This window comes from Lemur catta, chromosome 1 (assembly GCF_020740605.2).
Source record: "Lemur catta isolate mLemCat1 chromosome 1, mLemCat1.pri, whole genome shotgun sequence".
In the NCBI taxonomy this organism is placed as follows: Eukaryota; Metazoa; Chordata; class Mammalia; order Primates; family Lemuridae; genus Lemur; species Lemur catta.
The window spans coordinates 64,651,540-64,668,814 of NC_059128.1; the positions used below are offsets into that span (position 1 = coordinate 64,651,540).

Below are 17,275 nucleotides of genomic sequence, written 5' to 3' on the forward strand. Positions count from 1 at the left end.
TCTTGATTATTGTAGGCCTTTTGGTTCTCTATTTAAATCTTAAAAACAACTTAAGTTCCTTGGAAAAACTCTGTTGTGTTTTTGATGAGAATGGTATCACATTTGTGAGTTAATTTGGGGAGAATTGACATTTTAAGGAATATTGAGTCTTCTCATCCAAGGACAAAACATGTTTCACCATTTACTTTTCTTTAAAAAAAAGAAAAACTTTCTCCATAAAAACCTCACACACCTATTTCATCTTTGTTTCCAGATACTTTACGAGACTTTGTGCCTACTGTAAATAAAATCCTTTTTGAGTGGAGACCTGACCAAGGGGAGACAAACAGGCTCCAGGCATTCTGAGTATATCAAACAGCCCTTGTAAATGCAGCTTGGAGAATGGAAACTGGGCATTTCCTGATAGCCTCAAGTAGTCCTGTATCATTCTAATACCAAATGGAAGGGTTAGTGATACAGACAAGGCTTAGCAGATAGAGGCTCCCCTCCTGACCCCCACTTTTGGCATTTTAAGAAGCTTAGATTTTATCTGATAGGAAATTTGAAGCAATTCAATAGCTTTCAAAAGGTAAGTCACATTATCAGATTTTAAAATGAAAATCTCATTCTGGCAACTCTGCGAAGGAGGGCTAGATGGTTGTGAATACCAGAGGCAGGGTGCCATGTAGACACCGCTGACACCCAGCCGTCAGCTGCTGAGTGCCTGCACCAACACTGCAGCTGTAGAGAGAGGGACATTCAGAAAGACACTTGGGAGAAAAGACAACAAGCCTTAGTAATAGATTTAATGGGGTTGGTGAGGAAGAGAGAAAGGCTTGAGCAACATGGCAGATGGTAGTACCACCACCAAGCAAAGGAACAAGGAGAGGTGATTGGTTCATGGGTAAAGATGGTGAGCTCTGTTTCTATGTATCAAACTGAAAATCCCTCTGAGATATCCTACTTTAAATGTTTAATAACCAGTGTGACATGTGGATTCAAGTAGAGGATTTTTACAGATGTAAGTTTGGAAACCATTTGATCCCCTAGATTTCTAAGGAAAGTGATGGGGCCTGTCCAGGCAAAGTGTCTGATCTGACACCCAGGGAAAGGACTGAGGAGAAGGAATGACTTGGAGGAGGACTTGACTAAGCCCCGATTCTACAGGAAATGCCACAAACATCCCAAAATTCCACAAAATTCTACAAACTCAGGGAACCTCTGAAATAGTTCTGGAAGGATGGGGAACAGTTGAAGTTTCCAGGAAGGCTGCCCCGCACAGCAGCTCTTGGCCATGGTAGGTGGAAGGAGAGTGCAATTCAGTGGCCTCAGCCCCTCTCTGCTTGTGCAGGTTTTGATGTCTCACTGGTCCTTGCTATAGTTTCCTTCCCCTGTTACCCTTATTGTCAGAAGCCAATAACAGAAGAAAATCAAGAGCTTTGGTTCCCACCTAGGGCAATGGCTCAGGTTTAGAAACCATGAGGGAAGATTGGACTCTGAGTTAAAAATGTGAGCAGTCTGGGCTGTTAAAACAGTGAAGGGAGTAGAAATGAGCTTGTTGTTTATTTGTTTGTTCCTTGACTTTAAAAAAGTTGTTTATTCTACTCTAACCATCTGCAATCTTTTCATCAGCCAATATTTTTAATTAATTGTATTTTTAAAAGAAATATATTTACATGGTATAAAATTTGTTTCAAAAGCATTAAAAAGTCAAAAATCCTTCTCCTGCCTTTGCCTTTTAGTCATCCTGTTTCCCTCCCTGAAAGGAAAAAATCAATAACATATTTTTGAAATGCATCCATGTTGATACATAAGTATACTTCATTCATTTTTAACTGATGTAGAATATTCCCGTGTATGAAAATAATAATTTATCCATTCTTAGGACATTTTGATTATTTCCAATTTTTGCTAATAAAAAATGAGCATTCTTTAACATGTCTCTGTTTACAGGTGAAAGAATTTCTCTAGGATATATCCTCAAAGGGGCATCACTGGGTTAAAAAGGATTGTACCTCACTTGTCTTAGATATTGGTCAATTGCTTTACAAAGTTATTGTTCCAATTAATGCCCCAACAACGCTTAGTATTATAAAACTTGATTTTTTTCACTCTAATGGTGGTTTTTATTACCACTGTCCTGACTACTGGTGAGGTTCATTATCTTTTCAAATAATTTATTAGCCATTTGAGTTTGCCCTTCTAGGGATTGCCTGTCATATCTCTTAGACATCTACATCTGAGTTGGTTGTTTCTCTTAATGATTTTAAATGGATCTTTATATATTCTATTTTTTTTTTTTTTTTTTTGAGACAGAGTGTCACTTTGTTGCCCGGGCTAGAGTGAGTGCCATGGCGTCTGCCTAGCTCACAGCAACCTCAAACTCCTGGGCTTAAGCGATCCTACTGCCTCAGCCTCCCTAGTAGCTGGGACTACAGGCATGCGCCACCATGCCCGGCTAATTTTTTTTTTTTCTATATATTTTTAGTTGTCCAGATAATTCCTTTCTATTTTTAGTAGAGACGGGGTCTCGCTCAGGCTGGTCTCGAACTCCTGACCTCGAGCGATCCACCCGCCTCAGCCTCCCAGAGGGCTGGGATTACAGGCGTGAGCCACCGTGCCCGGCTGGATCTTTATATATTCTAGATACCAAATTTTATCAGGTAGATCATTATAAATATTAACTCCCAATCCAAATTTGCTTTCATAGTAATACTTTGTGATGCCCTTGGTTGAACAGAAAATTTAAATTTTCAAAGACTTCAATTTACCAATTTCTGCCTATTGCCTTTGAATTTCACTTTTTTTTTTTTTTTTTTTTTTTTTTTTGAGACAAGAGTCTCGCTCTGTCGCCTGGGCTAGAGTTCTGTGGCATTAGCCTAGCTCACAGCAACCTCAAACTCCTGGGTTCAAGCAATCCTCCTGCCTCAGCCTCCCCAGTAGCTGGGAATACAGGCATGCGCCACCATGCCCAGCTAATTTTTTCTATATGTATTTTTAGTTGTCCACATAATTTCTTTCTATTTTTAGTAGAGACGAGGTCTCGCTCTTGCCCAGGCTGATCTCGAACTCCTGAGCTCAAACCATCCACCCGCCTCAGCCTCCCAGAGTGCTAGGATTACAGGCGTGAGCCACTGCGCCCAGCTGAATTCCACATATTTGATGGAAATAGACGTTATTAATTTTTCATTATTCCTCATTATGTCTTATAATGCTCAAGTATTCCGTAACCTCTGGATGTGTGAGCCTCAAGATAACTTATTGATGAGATCAGAAAACTCTTGTCATCTTCAACTGTATGCATGCATGACTGGCAAGGTCTTTCCTGACCCCTTTAAAAGGTCGGATTAGCCTGTCATGTTCTCTCTTTTCCTTCAGTGTACTTGCCACCATTTATAATCATAAGTGCGTGTTTCTTAGGTTAATGTATGCCTCACTCCTAACTAAATCTGTTAGTGCTCCCCATTGAATTCCCAGTGTTTTGTAGAGTACCACTCACAGAGCAAGTAATTAGTGTATCCTTTCTGAATGAAAGACTTGTTCAGACTTGGACATTCCATTTCCATCTGTATTATCTAAAAACCCTTCCCTAGGGACTTCAATGTTGCTCTAATTTGGCTTCCATATCAGCTCACAATGAAAAGAATCAAAATTTGTAAGAAATAGCATCTCTAACTTTGATGGAACTCTGTTCATGAGGTTCCAGCTGTGGCTACAATGACTGTAAAAATTCAAGGGCTATTTCAACATAGTAAACTCTAGAAGGGTGATTTGTAGTTACAGCAATTAATTCCAAGTTTGTGGTTATTGACTAATCACAATGAGTTCTCAGCCTTTACTCATCTCCCAAGCATTTTGCATATTTATTATGATGCATTTTCAAGGGATTAGTTTATTTTTTATTAGATTTAGGGCACTGAAACTAATGCCAAGGTTTATTATTACAACTTACTCAGGCCACGTTGGAATGCCTACCATCCATCCAGAAGCCATGGCACAGAGGGTTTTCACACATGGACCCCACTCCCCACCTTCCCATTGTCTGCCTGTTGCAGGTTTCCCAGAATGTATCATTTGCACCCTCCTGCCTTCAGTATGGCCAGATTTCAGATTGGGAGCAAGATGTTTTATGATAACATTGAGGTGGAACATCAGGCACATGGTGTACAGTCATTTTGTATAAGGAAGAAAAAACTGGGATGGAAATCACATAGAAAAGGGGGAGTCAGTGGAATTCCTAAAGGTAAAAATTCATTCTTCATGTAAAAAGATAACACTAAGGATACACAACTGGTCTCCACTTTTAGAATGCCACATTCCTAGAAAGGAACCTTAATGATGGAAGGCAGAGATACACAGGAAGGGGGCTGAACATCACACAATTTAAAAGTAACCAAAAAAACAAAAACAAAAAACAGAGGGGATGAGAGCAAATGCCAGAAATCAAATAATCTATAGAAAGACATAAAAAGTGAAAAATGAAGTTTTTGTTGCATAGTCTGAGAAAAAATGTAAAAATGTACTTGCAGACAATTAATTATTTCTAAAAGGTTCTTCCAAGCCCTATTCCCTGGAAAGCCCAAGAAGCTCTAGGAAAGTCACTCTCTTTTCTATCATAATCCTTCAACAGTCTTCTGAGTATCTACTAGGTAACTTATGAGCTATCAGTTTATTTCTCACTACCCGTCTTTATGAGTCCACATTCATCCCATGCCTTCAAGTCCACATCTTTTCTATTTTGCATCATTTCATTTCATCTGCATCATTCCCTGACAACATAAAAGCTCTCCGTTGTCCTCAAGGCTGTCACTGAGCACACCATAGTGCACATTCAGTTATTCTTTGGCTACTGTTGTCATCACTTCTGGTTGGATAATCACATAACTGTAAAACAGGAAGAATAAAGTATGTGGAAGGTGAAAGAAAAGACAAGCTTTTCAAGACCAGCAGTTTCGTCTGGTGACTCTGAAGGACTGAGCTCCAGCTCCTCCTTTTTCACTAAAGTATTTGCCAGTATAGACATTTCATTTTCCTAATGAGATGCTTTGCCTGTAAAAGGCACAAGATATGCTTTCTTCCCTCAGTGGGGCTGAGAATCTCAGAATGTTCTTTATGAGGCTGCAATGCCAGCTTTACTGATAGAAAGTATTTGGATGAAATTCCTGATCAGTCCTCCACAAATGTATCGTAAAACAGAACAAGAAAAGGCTCTCCATCACAAACTTTGGTTAAACAGAGGGGAGAAATGAGAAAAGGTGGTTTTTGTTTGGTTTGTTGGTTGGTTTTAGAGATAAGGGTCTAGATATGTTGTTCAGTGGCTATTTATGGGTGCAATCAGAGAGCACTAACTACAGACTCAAACTTCTGGGCTCAAGGAATCCTCCTGCCTCAGCCTCCTGAGTGCCTGGGTCTACAGGTATGTGCCACCATGCCCAGCTGAGAAAAGGTTTTATTAGAAGACTCCCTCTGATCTTTAACTACCAACCTGAGACAAAGGAAGAAATGCCAAAAATTGTACTTTCCCACTTTGTCCTATACTGACTCCTATACAAAGCAGAGCCTGAGGCAAGGATTAAGAAGGTAACAATTTATTTGGGAGGTGCAAGCCCAGGGTAATGACAGTGAGTTAAAAGAATTGAGTCAAGGAAAGATGCAATGCAATGTGGTATGTTATATTACCACCACTGGCCACTACTTCACAGCAAATTGCTAAGAGACAAGGCAAGTTTCTCAGCAAGCTTGGTCACTCAGCACATGGGACTTCTCCAGAACAATTGCAAGGTGTGTCACAGGAAGAGAATAGCATTCAATGTATAAAACAGAAAGCTGAATCTATTGCTTGCTAGGCAAGGGAGAGCTATACTTCTAAAACAGTGTCTGTGAACCAAGCAAGAGTTAATCTTATATAGGATTTGGGAGTGTGAAATCCAGAGATTAGTGGGCTTTCAGAAGCGGGAATATTTTGGGATTGGCAGATTTTCAGCTATGAGAGTACAGGCACCGGGATGAGGTTGTAGCTAGTCTGTTCCGCTACATCTCTCCCCTCAGATACCATTCAGGAAGCCAGGTTCCATGTCTCATAGTGTGCTGTTTCATCCAAGTCCAAAATTGGAGCTGCAACCTAGATGGGGCATCAACTGAGAGAGGAAGAAAGGACACACACACACACACACACACACACACACACACACACACACACACACATACATACACACACACATATAGTTAGAGAGAGAGAAAACAACTTGCTTAGTCACAGGACATTAAGTTAGAGGGTGACCAAGAAAACCTGGCCCTGGACAGTGAGGACTAAAACACAAACCTTTCCTGGGGAAAGGACCAAAATGGGGTTACCTATAGGGAATACTAACCCCGAATTACCAGGAATCTCAGTTCTTTCTTTCTTCCTTCAAAATTGAACAGAACCCTTGAGCCCAAACTGCTACCCCTACACTGCCCTTTTAAACTTCTGATTCTGATTTTCCCAAACTTGGAGAAGAAGCCAAAGCCTTTTCACTGTGCAGCTCCTGAAAAACCATCAAAACTACCTGTCTTGCCAGGGGCTCACCACAGCTGAACCCGCCACCTAACAGTAATTTGCAGGTGTGCCCCATCAAGGAAGGAGTGGTATTTGGCCTCCATGCCCTGATGATCTCCCCTGAACAAGAGAACCCCAGGGCTCCAAACACATATCAGAGCAGAGCATCAGGCCCAGAGAGCTGTGGTTAAACGTGAAAGCAAACAAAAAAAAGCCCCTAAGGCTGCAAACTCTCCCCATCTCTGATCCATCTCTGCTCCCCTCTCTCTGGTCCATGCACATCTCCCTCTTTAATCTCTGTAGACTTTCCTTTACCAAAGTCACAGACTTTGTGTGAAAAGCAGCCTAGAGTGAAGCGCTTTCTTGCATTCTTGTGGGAAAGATGGAAACCTTGGTCTTCTTACTAGAGGAGAGGCAAATTAAATGGTTTCTGTAGGTTTAACAGATACTGTTTATGAGGATAAGAAAATTTCTTTTCATTTTGGTCCGCTAAAAGGTTAGTTTTGTTATCATGAGGAGATGTTGAATTTTATGAAAAGCTCTTTCATTTATTTAGATAATTTTGTAATTTTTCTTTTAAATCTTTGTGGCAAATTACATTAATTGAGCTCCCTAAGGTTAAATGAGATCTGCATTCTTAGTGTAAACCTAACTGGCTCATGATATATCAACCTTTTATACATTATTAGACTAATTTTGAGAATTGATTCTTTGTGTAGGGCTTTGTATCTATGGATCACGAATGAGATTGGCCTATAAATTTTTTTCTTATTCTGTTTTTGCATCAAGGTTATGCCAGCCTTAAAAAATAAGATGGGCCATGTTCCTTCTTTTTCTCTTTTCTGTAAGAGTTTGTAGAACAGTAAAAGATTTTCTTCCTTGAATTTCAGTAGAAATCAATGGTGAAGCCATTTAGGTTGGTTCTATATGTGGAAAATGTTTGAATGCTGATGCAATTTCTTTGATTGTTGTAGTATTACTCAAGTTTGCAGTTTTTCTTGAGTCATTGTTAGACGGTGACATTTTTATTTTGTTTAAAATTTCAAATTTATTAGCATAAATGTTTTTATAATATTCTGGGCTTATCTTTTAGTATCCTGCAGCCTTTATAAAATTATTCCATTTTTAGTTTCTGATATTAAACATTTGTGCCTTCTCTTCCTTTCTTTATAATTTCCCCAAATATTTGTCCATATTTTTAGGTTTTTCAAGCAGTTAATTTTTGCTTTACTACATCTCTCTATTGTATGTTTGCCTGTTATTTCATTAACTTTTGCTATCTCTTATTATTTTTTCTCCTAGTTCATCGAGCTTATCTCACTTATTAATTTCTAACTTCTTGAGATATATGATAAGCTCAATAATTTCAGTTTTTCATGATATATGAGGTTTTTTTTTTGTTTTTTTGTTTTTTTGAGACAGAGTCTCACTCTGTTGCCCGAGCTAGAGTGAGTGCCGTGGCGTCAGCCTAGCTCACAGCAACCTCAAACTCCTGGACTCAAGCGATCCTTCTGCCTCAGCTGCCCGAGTAGCTGGGACTACAGCCATGTGCCACCATGCCCGGCTAATTTTTTCTATATATATTTTTAGCTGTCCATATAATTTCTTTCTATTTTTAGTAGAGACGGGGTCTCGCTCTCGCTCAGGCTGGTCTCGAACTCCTGAGCTCAAACAATCCACCCGCCTTGGCCTCCCAGAGTGCTAGGATTACAGGCGTGAGCCACCGCGCCTGGCCGATATATGAGTTTTAAAACTACAAAGTATCCTCTACCTGTTATAGCTGCATTCCACAACTTTTAATTAGTGCTGTTATTGTTATTATTCAGTTCAAAACTTTCCATTTTTCATAGATTTTATTTTGACTTATAGGTTATTTAAAAGTGTATTTCTCTTTTTCTAATATTAGGAGGATTTTTCTAGTTATCATTTTTTTATTGATCTCTAGCTTAATTGTATTATGGCCAAACAACATTTAAAAAATTCACATCTTTAAAATTTCTCAAGATTTGCTTTGTGGTCCAGTAAAAAATGATTGATTTTGGCAAATGTTTTTAAGCAAACTTATAAATAAGTATTTTGCAGTGGGTGGCTGCAGCGTTCTGTAACTGGTAGGTCCAATTTATTGAGTGTTCTGTTTAAATCATCTTCATTGTGCTAATTCCTAAGGCAATGATGATTTTTTTTTTTTTTTTTTTTTTTTTTTTTGAGACAGAGTCTCACTCTGTTGCCCTGGCTAGAGTGCCGTGGCATCAGCCTAGCTCACAGCAACCTCAAACTCCTGGGCTCAAGTGATCCTTCTGCCTCAGCCTCCTGAGTGCTGTGGCGTCAGCCTTGCTCACAGCAACCTCAAACTCCTGGGCTCAAGTGATCCTTCTTCCTCAGCCTTCTGAGTAGCTGGGACGACAGGCATGTGCCACTGTGCCCGGCTAATTTTTTTCTATATATATTTTTAGTTGTCCAGCTAATTTCTTTCTATTTTTAGTAGAGACAGAGTCTCATTCTTGCTTAGGCTGGTCTCGAACTCCTGAGCTCAAACGATCCACCCGCCTCAGCCTCCCAGAGTGCTAGGATTACAGGCGTGAGCCACCGCACCCGGCCTGATGAATTTATTTATCTCCTTGAAGTTCCTTCAATTTTTGTTTTATATATATTCTGGCCATGTAATTAGATACATTAAAGTTTTAAATCATGTGTCTTCCTGATGATTTGAACTTTGTATCCTTGTAAAATGACCCTAATAGTCTTTACACATGGTTTTATCTTATGGTCAATTTTATCCAGTATTATTATACCTATAATAGTTTTCTTTGGCTACTAGAAATATGGTATATAGGCTTCCTTTCTTTTACTTTCAACATTTTAAACCTGTTGCACTAAGCACATGTTTATGTTTTGTTTTTATAACTGATCTGATATTCTTTGACTTTTAATTGGAGCATTTAGAATGTTTACATTTAATACAGTTATTGATATATTTGATTAAATCTACACTTACTTTATGCTCTGTATTTCTCCCAAGTCTTCTGTGCAGGAGGGATGTTGTTGTTTTAAGACTTTTTTGAAAGAGTTTTAGGTTCACAGCAAAATTGACAGGAAGGTGCATCCACTGACCCCACTCATGCATGGCCTCTCTGATTTCCCCTTCACCCTATTCATCCTTAAAACAGCTAATTCTGCTACCAAATGACAGCCTCAAATTATTTGAGAATAGCTATAATGACCTATGTCCCAGTTCACCTTTTCCTTACATGAGTCTGCTGGGAGTCCATTCCACAGTGAAGATGCTCTCCTCTGGGACACTTGGCAGGGCCCAGGGTGGACACCCTCTTGGCACAAGGCCTTCCTCCCCTTCTTATCTGTTATAACCTCTACAGGAACAAGAAAAAACCCTGATCTCCCTGCCCATACGAGGACTGAAGCAAAACTGAGATTTCTGGATAGAAGGAAGCTAAGCCAAAGGACATGAGCCTATGCTAATCCCACTGATTCCAGTTCCCGTTATTTTCTTAGGAGTTATTGAGTACCATTTATGAGTGGTATGCAGGTATTTAAGATTCCCATCTCACACAAAGTCTTAGCACATGATGCCAAGGGGAGTTGGATATCTGACTCCTCAAAGCCTCATGGCTTGAGTTCAATGCCTTGGTAAATTAAGCATTGTCCAGCAACAGTCTTCCAGGAGTAGAAACCTGAGACAAGGGAACATAAAAAACGTCTAGAGTTTTGCAATCATATATTGGAGGTTCTGGCAAATGATTCGGCATAGAGAATACAGAGAGAATTATGTAGTCATTGGTGCCACAGCGAGTCGTCCTGCCATTGTACCCATCCTTCCATGGGTAAAATGCTCTCAGCAGCCCAGCAGGTTTCTGCAATACCTGATTTCTCATGGGGCAATCTTCAAAGGGCTGAATGGAATGGCCCAGATCTTCTGCTTTGTTTGTGTATGTTTCCTGTGTTGTTCCTGACTTCTTGGTCAGATACAGAGAAACTAAATAGCAGAGGGTGTCTACACCTGGGAGATATTAATATTATGATTTAAAATTCATGGTCCAAAACCACAATTACTTTTGCACCAACCTAATGGCATACCAAGACTGGAGGACACATAGGGGATATGACAGAAGAGTGCTTAGGCATGAAGTAGAGTCTCCTTTCTAAACATAACACCTTTTTAGTATACCTGCCCTGAACTTTGAGACAGAAGGAAAAAGAGAAAGATCCACCAGTTTTGCAATAATATGTTGGAGGTTCTGGTAAATGACTCAGCAGCACCCCTCTTACTTTGCCAAAACCAAACCCTTTACCATATCCTGTGCAGATGTGATAAGAGCGCACACAGCATGAGCCTTTGAGCAAGAGGCTCATGTAAGAGAGGGCCCGTCCCACCAGAAGGTTAAGGTATAATCCTGGGCCCTGTGGAAATACAATGTTTGAGAAAAGGGAGTGGCCTTGGTGGGTAAAGTTCCGGCTATATAAAAGTCTGCGGGTGGGGGGTCTTGAGAGTGATCCAAGATCATATCGGAGGTGACACTGCAACCCAGAATATCACTCCCTTTCAGCTCACTCCCACCCAGAAGTGCGGTCAACACCTATTTATTTTTCTAAGTCTGTATTGTTACACTTGCTCCCAGTTTTGTTGGAGTGGGTACACTGCTCTCACCCCAACCCACTTCTCCTCTCCTCTCCTCTCCTCTGTGGTCCTCTTTCTACCATCCCAGACATTTACCCACGCCAGAGTTTTACTGAATCATCCCCAATCCAACATCCAGACCTTGTTCTTCTCCATACTTTTTTATTGGTGGTGCTGGCTGGGCAATGATTAGAATAGGCAACAAGGGAAAATTAAAGGGTATTCCAGTGGATGTCAAAACTTTGGAAGGCTAAGACATATATGTCTTTCCTATAAACATTTTTCTCTCCCCATCCTTATTACTACAGAGACAAAATGAAAGTACCATATTCCCCCTATTCTATATAACCTAGGTTCTCCTTTACTGATAGGTTTTTCCCTCACAATTGTTTTTTGTGTCATATAAATACCCCAGAAGTTCTGACTAGCATCCCAGCCCAATAGGAATGTAGAGATAACTCCTGAGACAGAAATTTCTTCTCAGAACATAGCTGAGTCTCATAGTCAAATGAAATCAGGTGGTTCAGTTAGGACCAAGTTTGGGCCCCTTATGTCTGTAGGTTCTGGTTTTGCCATGGCTTAAATGAATGCTCAGGCTCAGGGAAATCAGGTTACAACAGCAGACTCAAATGCCACATTTAAGTGTGGGAATGCCATATCACTGCCACATTCTCTTTTACCTACAAGGTCTGGCCCTGCCCACTTCCAGCAGGGACTAGATGTGGTTCCATGAGAGGCTAAGATCTAAGGGGACTGCTTCTCATGGGCCAGACATGAAATTCTTTTACATATTGAGAAAGAATATCAGGAAAGTAAAGAATAAAAGCAAAGGAAGTGTGTGATCTAAATAGACTTTTCCATTGCTATACAGTAGCCACTGAGGTACCGTTCCCCTCTAGGAGAATCAGAGTATATATCAGAGACAGAGACAAAAACTTTTATTCTTCGGCACTACCTTAACATTTACCTAGAGTCCTTGCACAATGTAGGAGATGATGAAGTTTATAGAGCTGTGGCTAAGACCACAAGCTCTGGAATCAGACCCCTGCATTCCAATCCCTGTGCCCCCTTCACTCCTGTGAGCTGAGTGATGTGTTGGTAAGGCCCTTACCTTCTCAGTGCCTTAGCTTTTTCATCTGTGAAATAGAGGAAATATCAGTAGCTGACTCAGGGTTGGAGTGAGGAACTATGTTCAGTGATCAATAAACATTAGCTGGTATGGTGATGTTGGGTATTATTTTCTCAATTGTTCAACAAACTGATTAACTATATCTTATTTTCCAGTTACATTTTTTACAAATTTTTACTTAGACACAGATTCTTAAAATTACAAGTCCCAGATGGTCTTCACCATCTTTTAGTTTGGCTTCCTTTGTCCCTTTGGTCCCATCTAGAAAGACAATTTAGTCTCTCCACTGAGCCTTTTTCTGGGTAGGGTTCTTTCTTTGAAAAGTACTTGTATCAAGTTAATCTTTTTTGCATGTCTGCCAGCTCAGTAAGCTTTCATCTCATTTAAATTTTTATTACTGCCTCTAGATTTGTGGTGACTTTCCTACAAAACCTTGGTCATTTGACTAAAAGTTACTAAAGTTAAAATTTCTCCTGAACTTCCCACTCTCTCCATTCTCATCCTAACTGGCATATTATGTCAGGATGTTTAAGGGTACAGCCTAACTCTTGAAGAACCAATCCAAGAGAGGGGAACAGGAATGAAGGTGGTGGGGAAGGGCAGGGCCTGAGACCTCAAGATTTTATGTTCTCCTCTAACCTTTTCTTTCCATGTAAGGAGCTGGTGCTTTCAAAGATACTAAAGCAAGAGAGTGAATGGTTGATTTGAGCCAATAAATGTTAAGAGAGGGAGTTTTGTTAAAAGCATTGAGAAGAGAGGTGGACTCTGTCACACTGAGCATTTGTAATTAAATAAGAGATGTTAGAAGTCCCCTAGGAAGGAAGCTATGACGATGAATGAGTGGCTAGATGGGTCTAGTAGACAGTGGCCATGCTCTGTTAGCTACCTGTGCATGATCGCTCTATCATGGTCCTCCCCAACCTTGTCAGAGTCTCCTCCACCGGAGGTCATCTCTCTAAGGGAAGGAGACACATCTCCAACACATTTGGTTCAGCACAAGAGAAGGCCCCAAACACACACCTGCTAAAGAAATCATCTGTCGTACTTAGCAGCATGGCCATGGAGGCAATGGTGGTTCTATCACTGGGAACTCAGGTTTCGGGGGCTCCAGTACCTCTATTGGCCAATACCACATCCTACAGGCCCCACCCCATACACTGGATTCCCGCTCTGGGCTGGAACAGATGGTCCGCTCTGAGTCACCAGCTGTGGGTACTGGTGTGGTCACCACATGATTCTCACAGAACTACCTAGAAGGCGTTATCAGGTAGAGGCAGTGGGGGTGAGGAGCTTTCATAGAAAACCTTCTGTGATGAAACACCACAAAACCAGAGTGAACATGAGGTCACTGAGCCCACCCCACCTCCTTCGTCTCCTGGGGGCTAAAAGGGAGCAAGGAGAGCACACCAGCAGCTTCGACCTGGGCGGCCTTCCTGATGCAGCTGCTCCTGCTCCTGTTGGCCTTCTTCCTGCCCCCCGGGGCAGAGGCAGGTAAGTGACTGTCCCCAGCCCCAGAGGCCCAAGCCCATCCCACAGATCTTCTGCCCCTCCTGCACCTCCCTGATCCTTCTATCTACCAGGGATATTCTGGGATATTCTGAACCCCAGCTTCAGTCCCTCTGCAGACCCCCCAAGTACGATGCTGGATAAGCTCTCAGCAGGAATGCCAGGGCAGAAGACTGTTCTCAGGAAGAGCCAGTGGGTACCATCCCCTCCTCAGGCCTCACCCTTGTCACCTGGAAGTGCGTGGCAGAGGGTAGGCACCTGGGAATGAGAAAATATTAAATTCTCCTAGAGAGGGTAGAGTGGGCCCCACTTCTGTGTCTGGGGTAAAGACATACTTCCCTCACTGTCTGTCAGAGAGAAGCCCGGAGGTCAGCTGACCCAGAATTGGTGGAATCACTGTCCTCCGAATACCATTTTGTCTTTGCTTAGTCTCAAGCCACTCAGTCCCTTTCTCCAACTCTGCCTTTCTTCCCAGGCCTTGGGTGCCTCCTATCTTTCCAAGGATGAGCCATTGTGGCAGATCCCAGCTTCTCTGCTTTTCAGAATCCCACCAGCACTGCCCTACCAACCCTCATGGAGAGGCTAACTAGAGCCATTCCTTCATGCAGGCAACAAACATTCATTGAGCACCCACTGTATGTCAGGCCCTCAGAACTAGGTCATGACAATATCTAGATCCCTAAACTTACATCCTGGCTATTAGATGGCAGCACTATTCTAGCTATCACAGGACTCATCAGGGTCTTGCGAACTCACTTGGAAGAAAAGTCAGGAGGGAATTATCAGGAGCTGCTGGGATTTCATTGTCTTTATGAGGTATGCGGACCTCCAGCTATGTGTGGAAGAAAGATTTATAGACCAAGGCCAGCTGTTCTTCCCTTTTTCAGAGGAGGAAGATGAAGCCCCTCTCCCCAGCCCCCTCTTAACTCCATGCTGCCCCAGGCTCCCAAATGCCCAGCCCTTCTGGAGCCATTAACCAGGAGCCCAGCCAGTGGCCTCAGAGGGTAAAGACACACTTTTCTTTCAGACGAGATCATCGGGGGCCATGAGGCCAAGCCCCACTCCCGCCCCTACATGGCCTTTCTTCAGATCTGGGATCAGGGAACTCAGAAGAGGTGTGGTGGTTTCCTGATACGAGAAGACTTCGTGCTGACAGCTGCTCACTGTTGGGGAAGGTGAGGAGGAAATTTCCACGCCCTCCTGGAAATACTCCACAGAGACCCTGTCTGAACACATGTGCCAGGAGGGCTTCTTGGAGAAAGAAGGTGAATAAGTCCCATTGGGGGAGAGGAAGGTTAGTGTCAGAGGCACTGCTGAGGTAAGAAAAGACCAGAGTGATCACGCCTGTCATACTCAGAGCAGGGGACATGCTTCCGCATAGGAATAGAAACTAAAGCAGTCTCACCTGCTTTCCCAGGGGGAGCTGACCCCTGAGAACCACTGGTGCAATTAGCAGAATGCCACCTCCTGAGCCCCCCCATCCCCTCAGCTGCAGCCCTGCCCTGGCCTGGCTGTCACCTGCTCTTCACAGCTCTTGGGCTGTACCCCTGTGACTCCACACACCCGCAGCCTCTCTCTGCTGTCTGTGCAGCTCCATAAACGTCACCCTGGGGGCCCACAACATCAAGAAGCAGGAGAAGGACCAGCAGGTCATCCGTGTGAAAAGAGCCACCCCCCACCCAGCATATAGTTCTACCGACTACTCCAATGACATCATGCTGCTGCAGGTGAGGCAAAGTCCTGCTGCTCTCGCTCTGCTGGTCCAGTTGCCCCTCTGGCCGTGACGCTGTCCCTTCTTCCCTCCTTTCCATCCTGCTTGGCCTCACAGGAGAGGGGAGACAGCTCAGCCCCAGCACGGCACCCAGGCCCAGGAGGCCACTGGCTGACCTGGGCTTTCTTTCCTCTCCCCCACCAGCTGGAGAAAAAGGCCAGGCGGACGGCAGCTGTGAGACCCCTCAGGCTGCCCAGTAGCAAAGCCTGGGTGAGGCCAGGGAAGGAGTGCGCTGTGGCTGGCTGGGGCCGGACTTCCCCGGAGGGCAAAGTCTCAGACACACTGCAGGAGGTGGCGCTGACCGTGCAGCAGGACAAGACATGCGAATCGCTTTCTAAGCCCCCCAACAGTTACAAGAAGGCCATCGAGATTTGTGTGGGGGACCCAAAGATAAAGAAGTCTTCCTTTAAGGTGAGACTGTGCATCTGCTGCCTAGGCTCTGGGGAGAAGGAAGTTTGGGGAAGATCAGGGACCTGGACACCCAAGCAGTGGGGGAAGCCCTCACCCACTAGGCTGTGATCTTTCTCTTGGAAAGAGAAGAGAGGAGCAGCCCAAGCTGGTCCTCTGCACGCTTACGAAGGGATCTCTGGCGAATGGTGCTCTCTGGAAGGATGACTTTGCAACACTCCACCGCAGCCCAGGTCACGGGTATTAAAAAACTGTATTTCCTGGGGTTGCAGTAATTATAACCAGGTGGCTCCTTGGAGCTGGCACCCAGTGTGGCTAAATGGCTCATCCTCCTAGGTGTCAGCCCCACTTGCCTGCCTCTGGTCCTTAAGCAGTGACCTGGAACCAATGGTTCCACACACCTTTATAAGGAGAGGACCCCAGGGCCTCGGGGAGAGGACCCAGGCTGGCCCCTGGGGTGGGGTGAAGCAGCAACAACGTCCAGGGTCACAGCTTAGCAGCTGAGAGGCCCCGGGCCTGTCCTGCCCTCTGCTTTCCACACGCTCGCCATGCAAGTTCACCTTCCCTGAGAGGGGGCTTGAGATGGCAGGAACCAGGGAGCACCAGCTCAGTCCTCCCCCTCTGTTCACAGGGGGACTCTGGAGGCCCTCTCGTGTGTGACAATGTGGCCCAGGGCATCATCTCCCATGGAAAACGCAATGGGATGCCTCCACGTGTCTGTACCAGGGTCTCGAGTTTCCTACCCTGGATAAAGAAAATGATGAAAAGCCGCTAACTGCAGGAAGCAGACTAAGCCCCCTCTGTGACTGACCAAGTTCTCTGGACCTGAGTCCACATTTACACTGTGGGAGGGAGGTGCCAGCAGCTGAATAAATGCACCCTAGCTAATTGGGAAGGCTGGTTTCTTGTTTATTCCCTGACCTCATTCACAGGCACTGGCTCTGTGCTAGGCAGGCCAATGACACAGTTCTGCTGCTATCTGCTTTCTCCTCTTCCCTCTCCCCTCACCACCCCCAATCCCCCACACAAAGTGGTGACCCAGCTGCTTCTTATCCACACCAATGTCTCCAGGGCCTGCCCTTCTGCCAGGGCTGAAGCTGAGCAGCGTCAGGAAAAAACACAGACTGCTCTGGTCCTGGGCTCAGGGTGAATTTCTACCTCCTTCCCCTGTGTTACATGATGGAGAAGCAGGCACAACCTGGGGTCTCTGTGAAGGGACACAGGCCCACCCACTGAGGCTCCCCATCCTTCCCTGTCCCCTTCTGAGCTCCAGGCCCAGCTTGACCTCCAGCCTCCCAGCTGCCCCTTCTC

The 17,275-nt window shown here is 43.8% G+C and overlaps 1 protein-coding gene and 1 long non-coding RNA gene across 2 annotated transcripts in view; one reads left to right on the forward strand and one right to left on the reverse strand.

Annotated features, from left to right (window-relative positions):
- Positions 1-17,275, reverse strand: part of LOC123650620 — a 126,172-nt gene that overhangs the window by 30,088 nt on the left and 78,809 nt on the right. The window lies entirely within an intron of this gene.
- Positions 13,158-16,852, forward strand: LOC123650592 (granzyme B-like). The gene is given in 6 exon segments (XM_045569482.1): positions 13,158-13,713; positions 13,715-13,770; positions 14,813-14,960; positions 15,377-15,512; positions 15,701-15,967; positions 16,596-16,852. Coding segments are annotated over 6 exon segments (954 nt in total). The 5' UTR covers positions 13,158-13,510; the 3' UTR covers positions 16,740-16,852.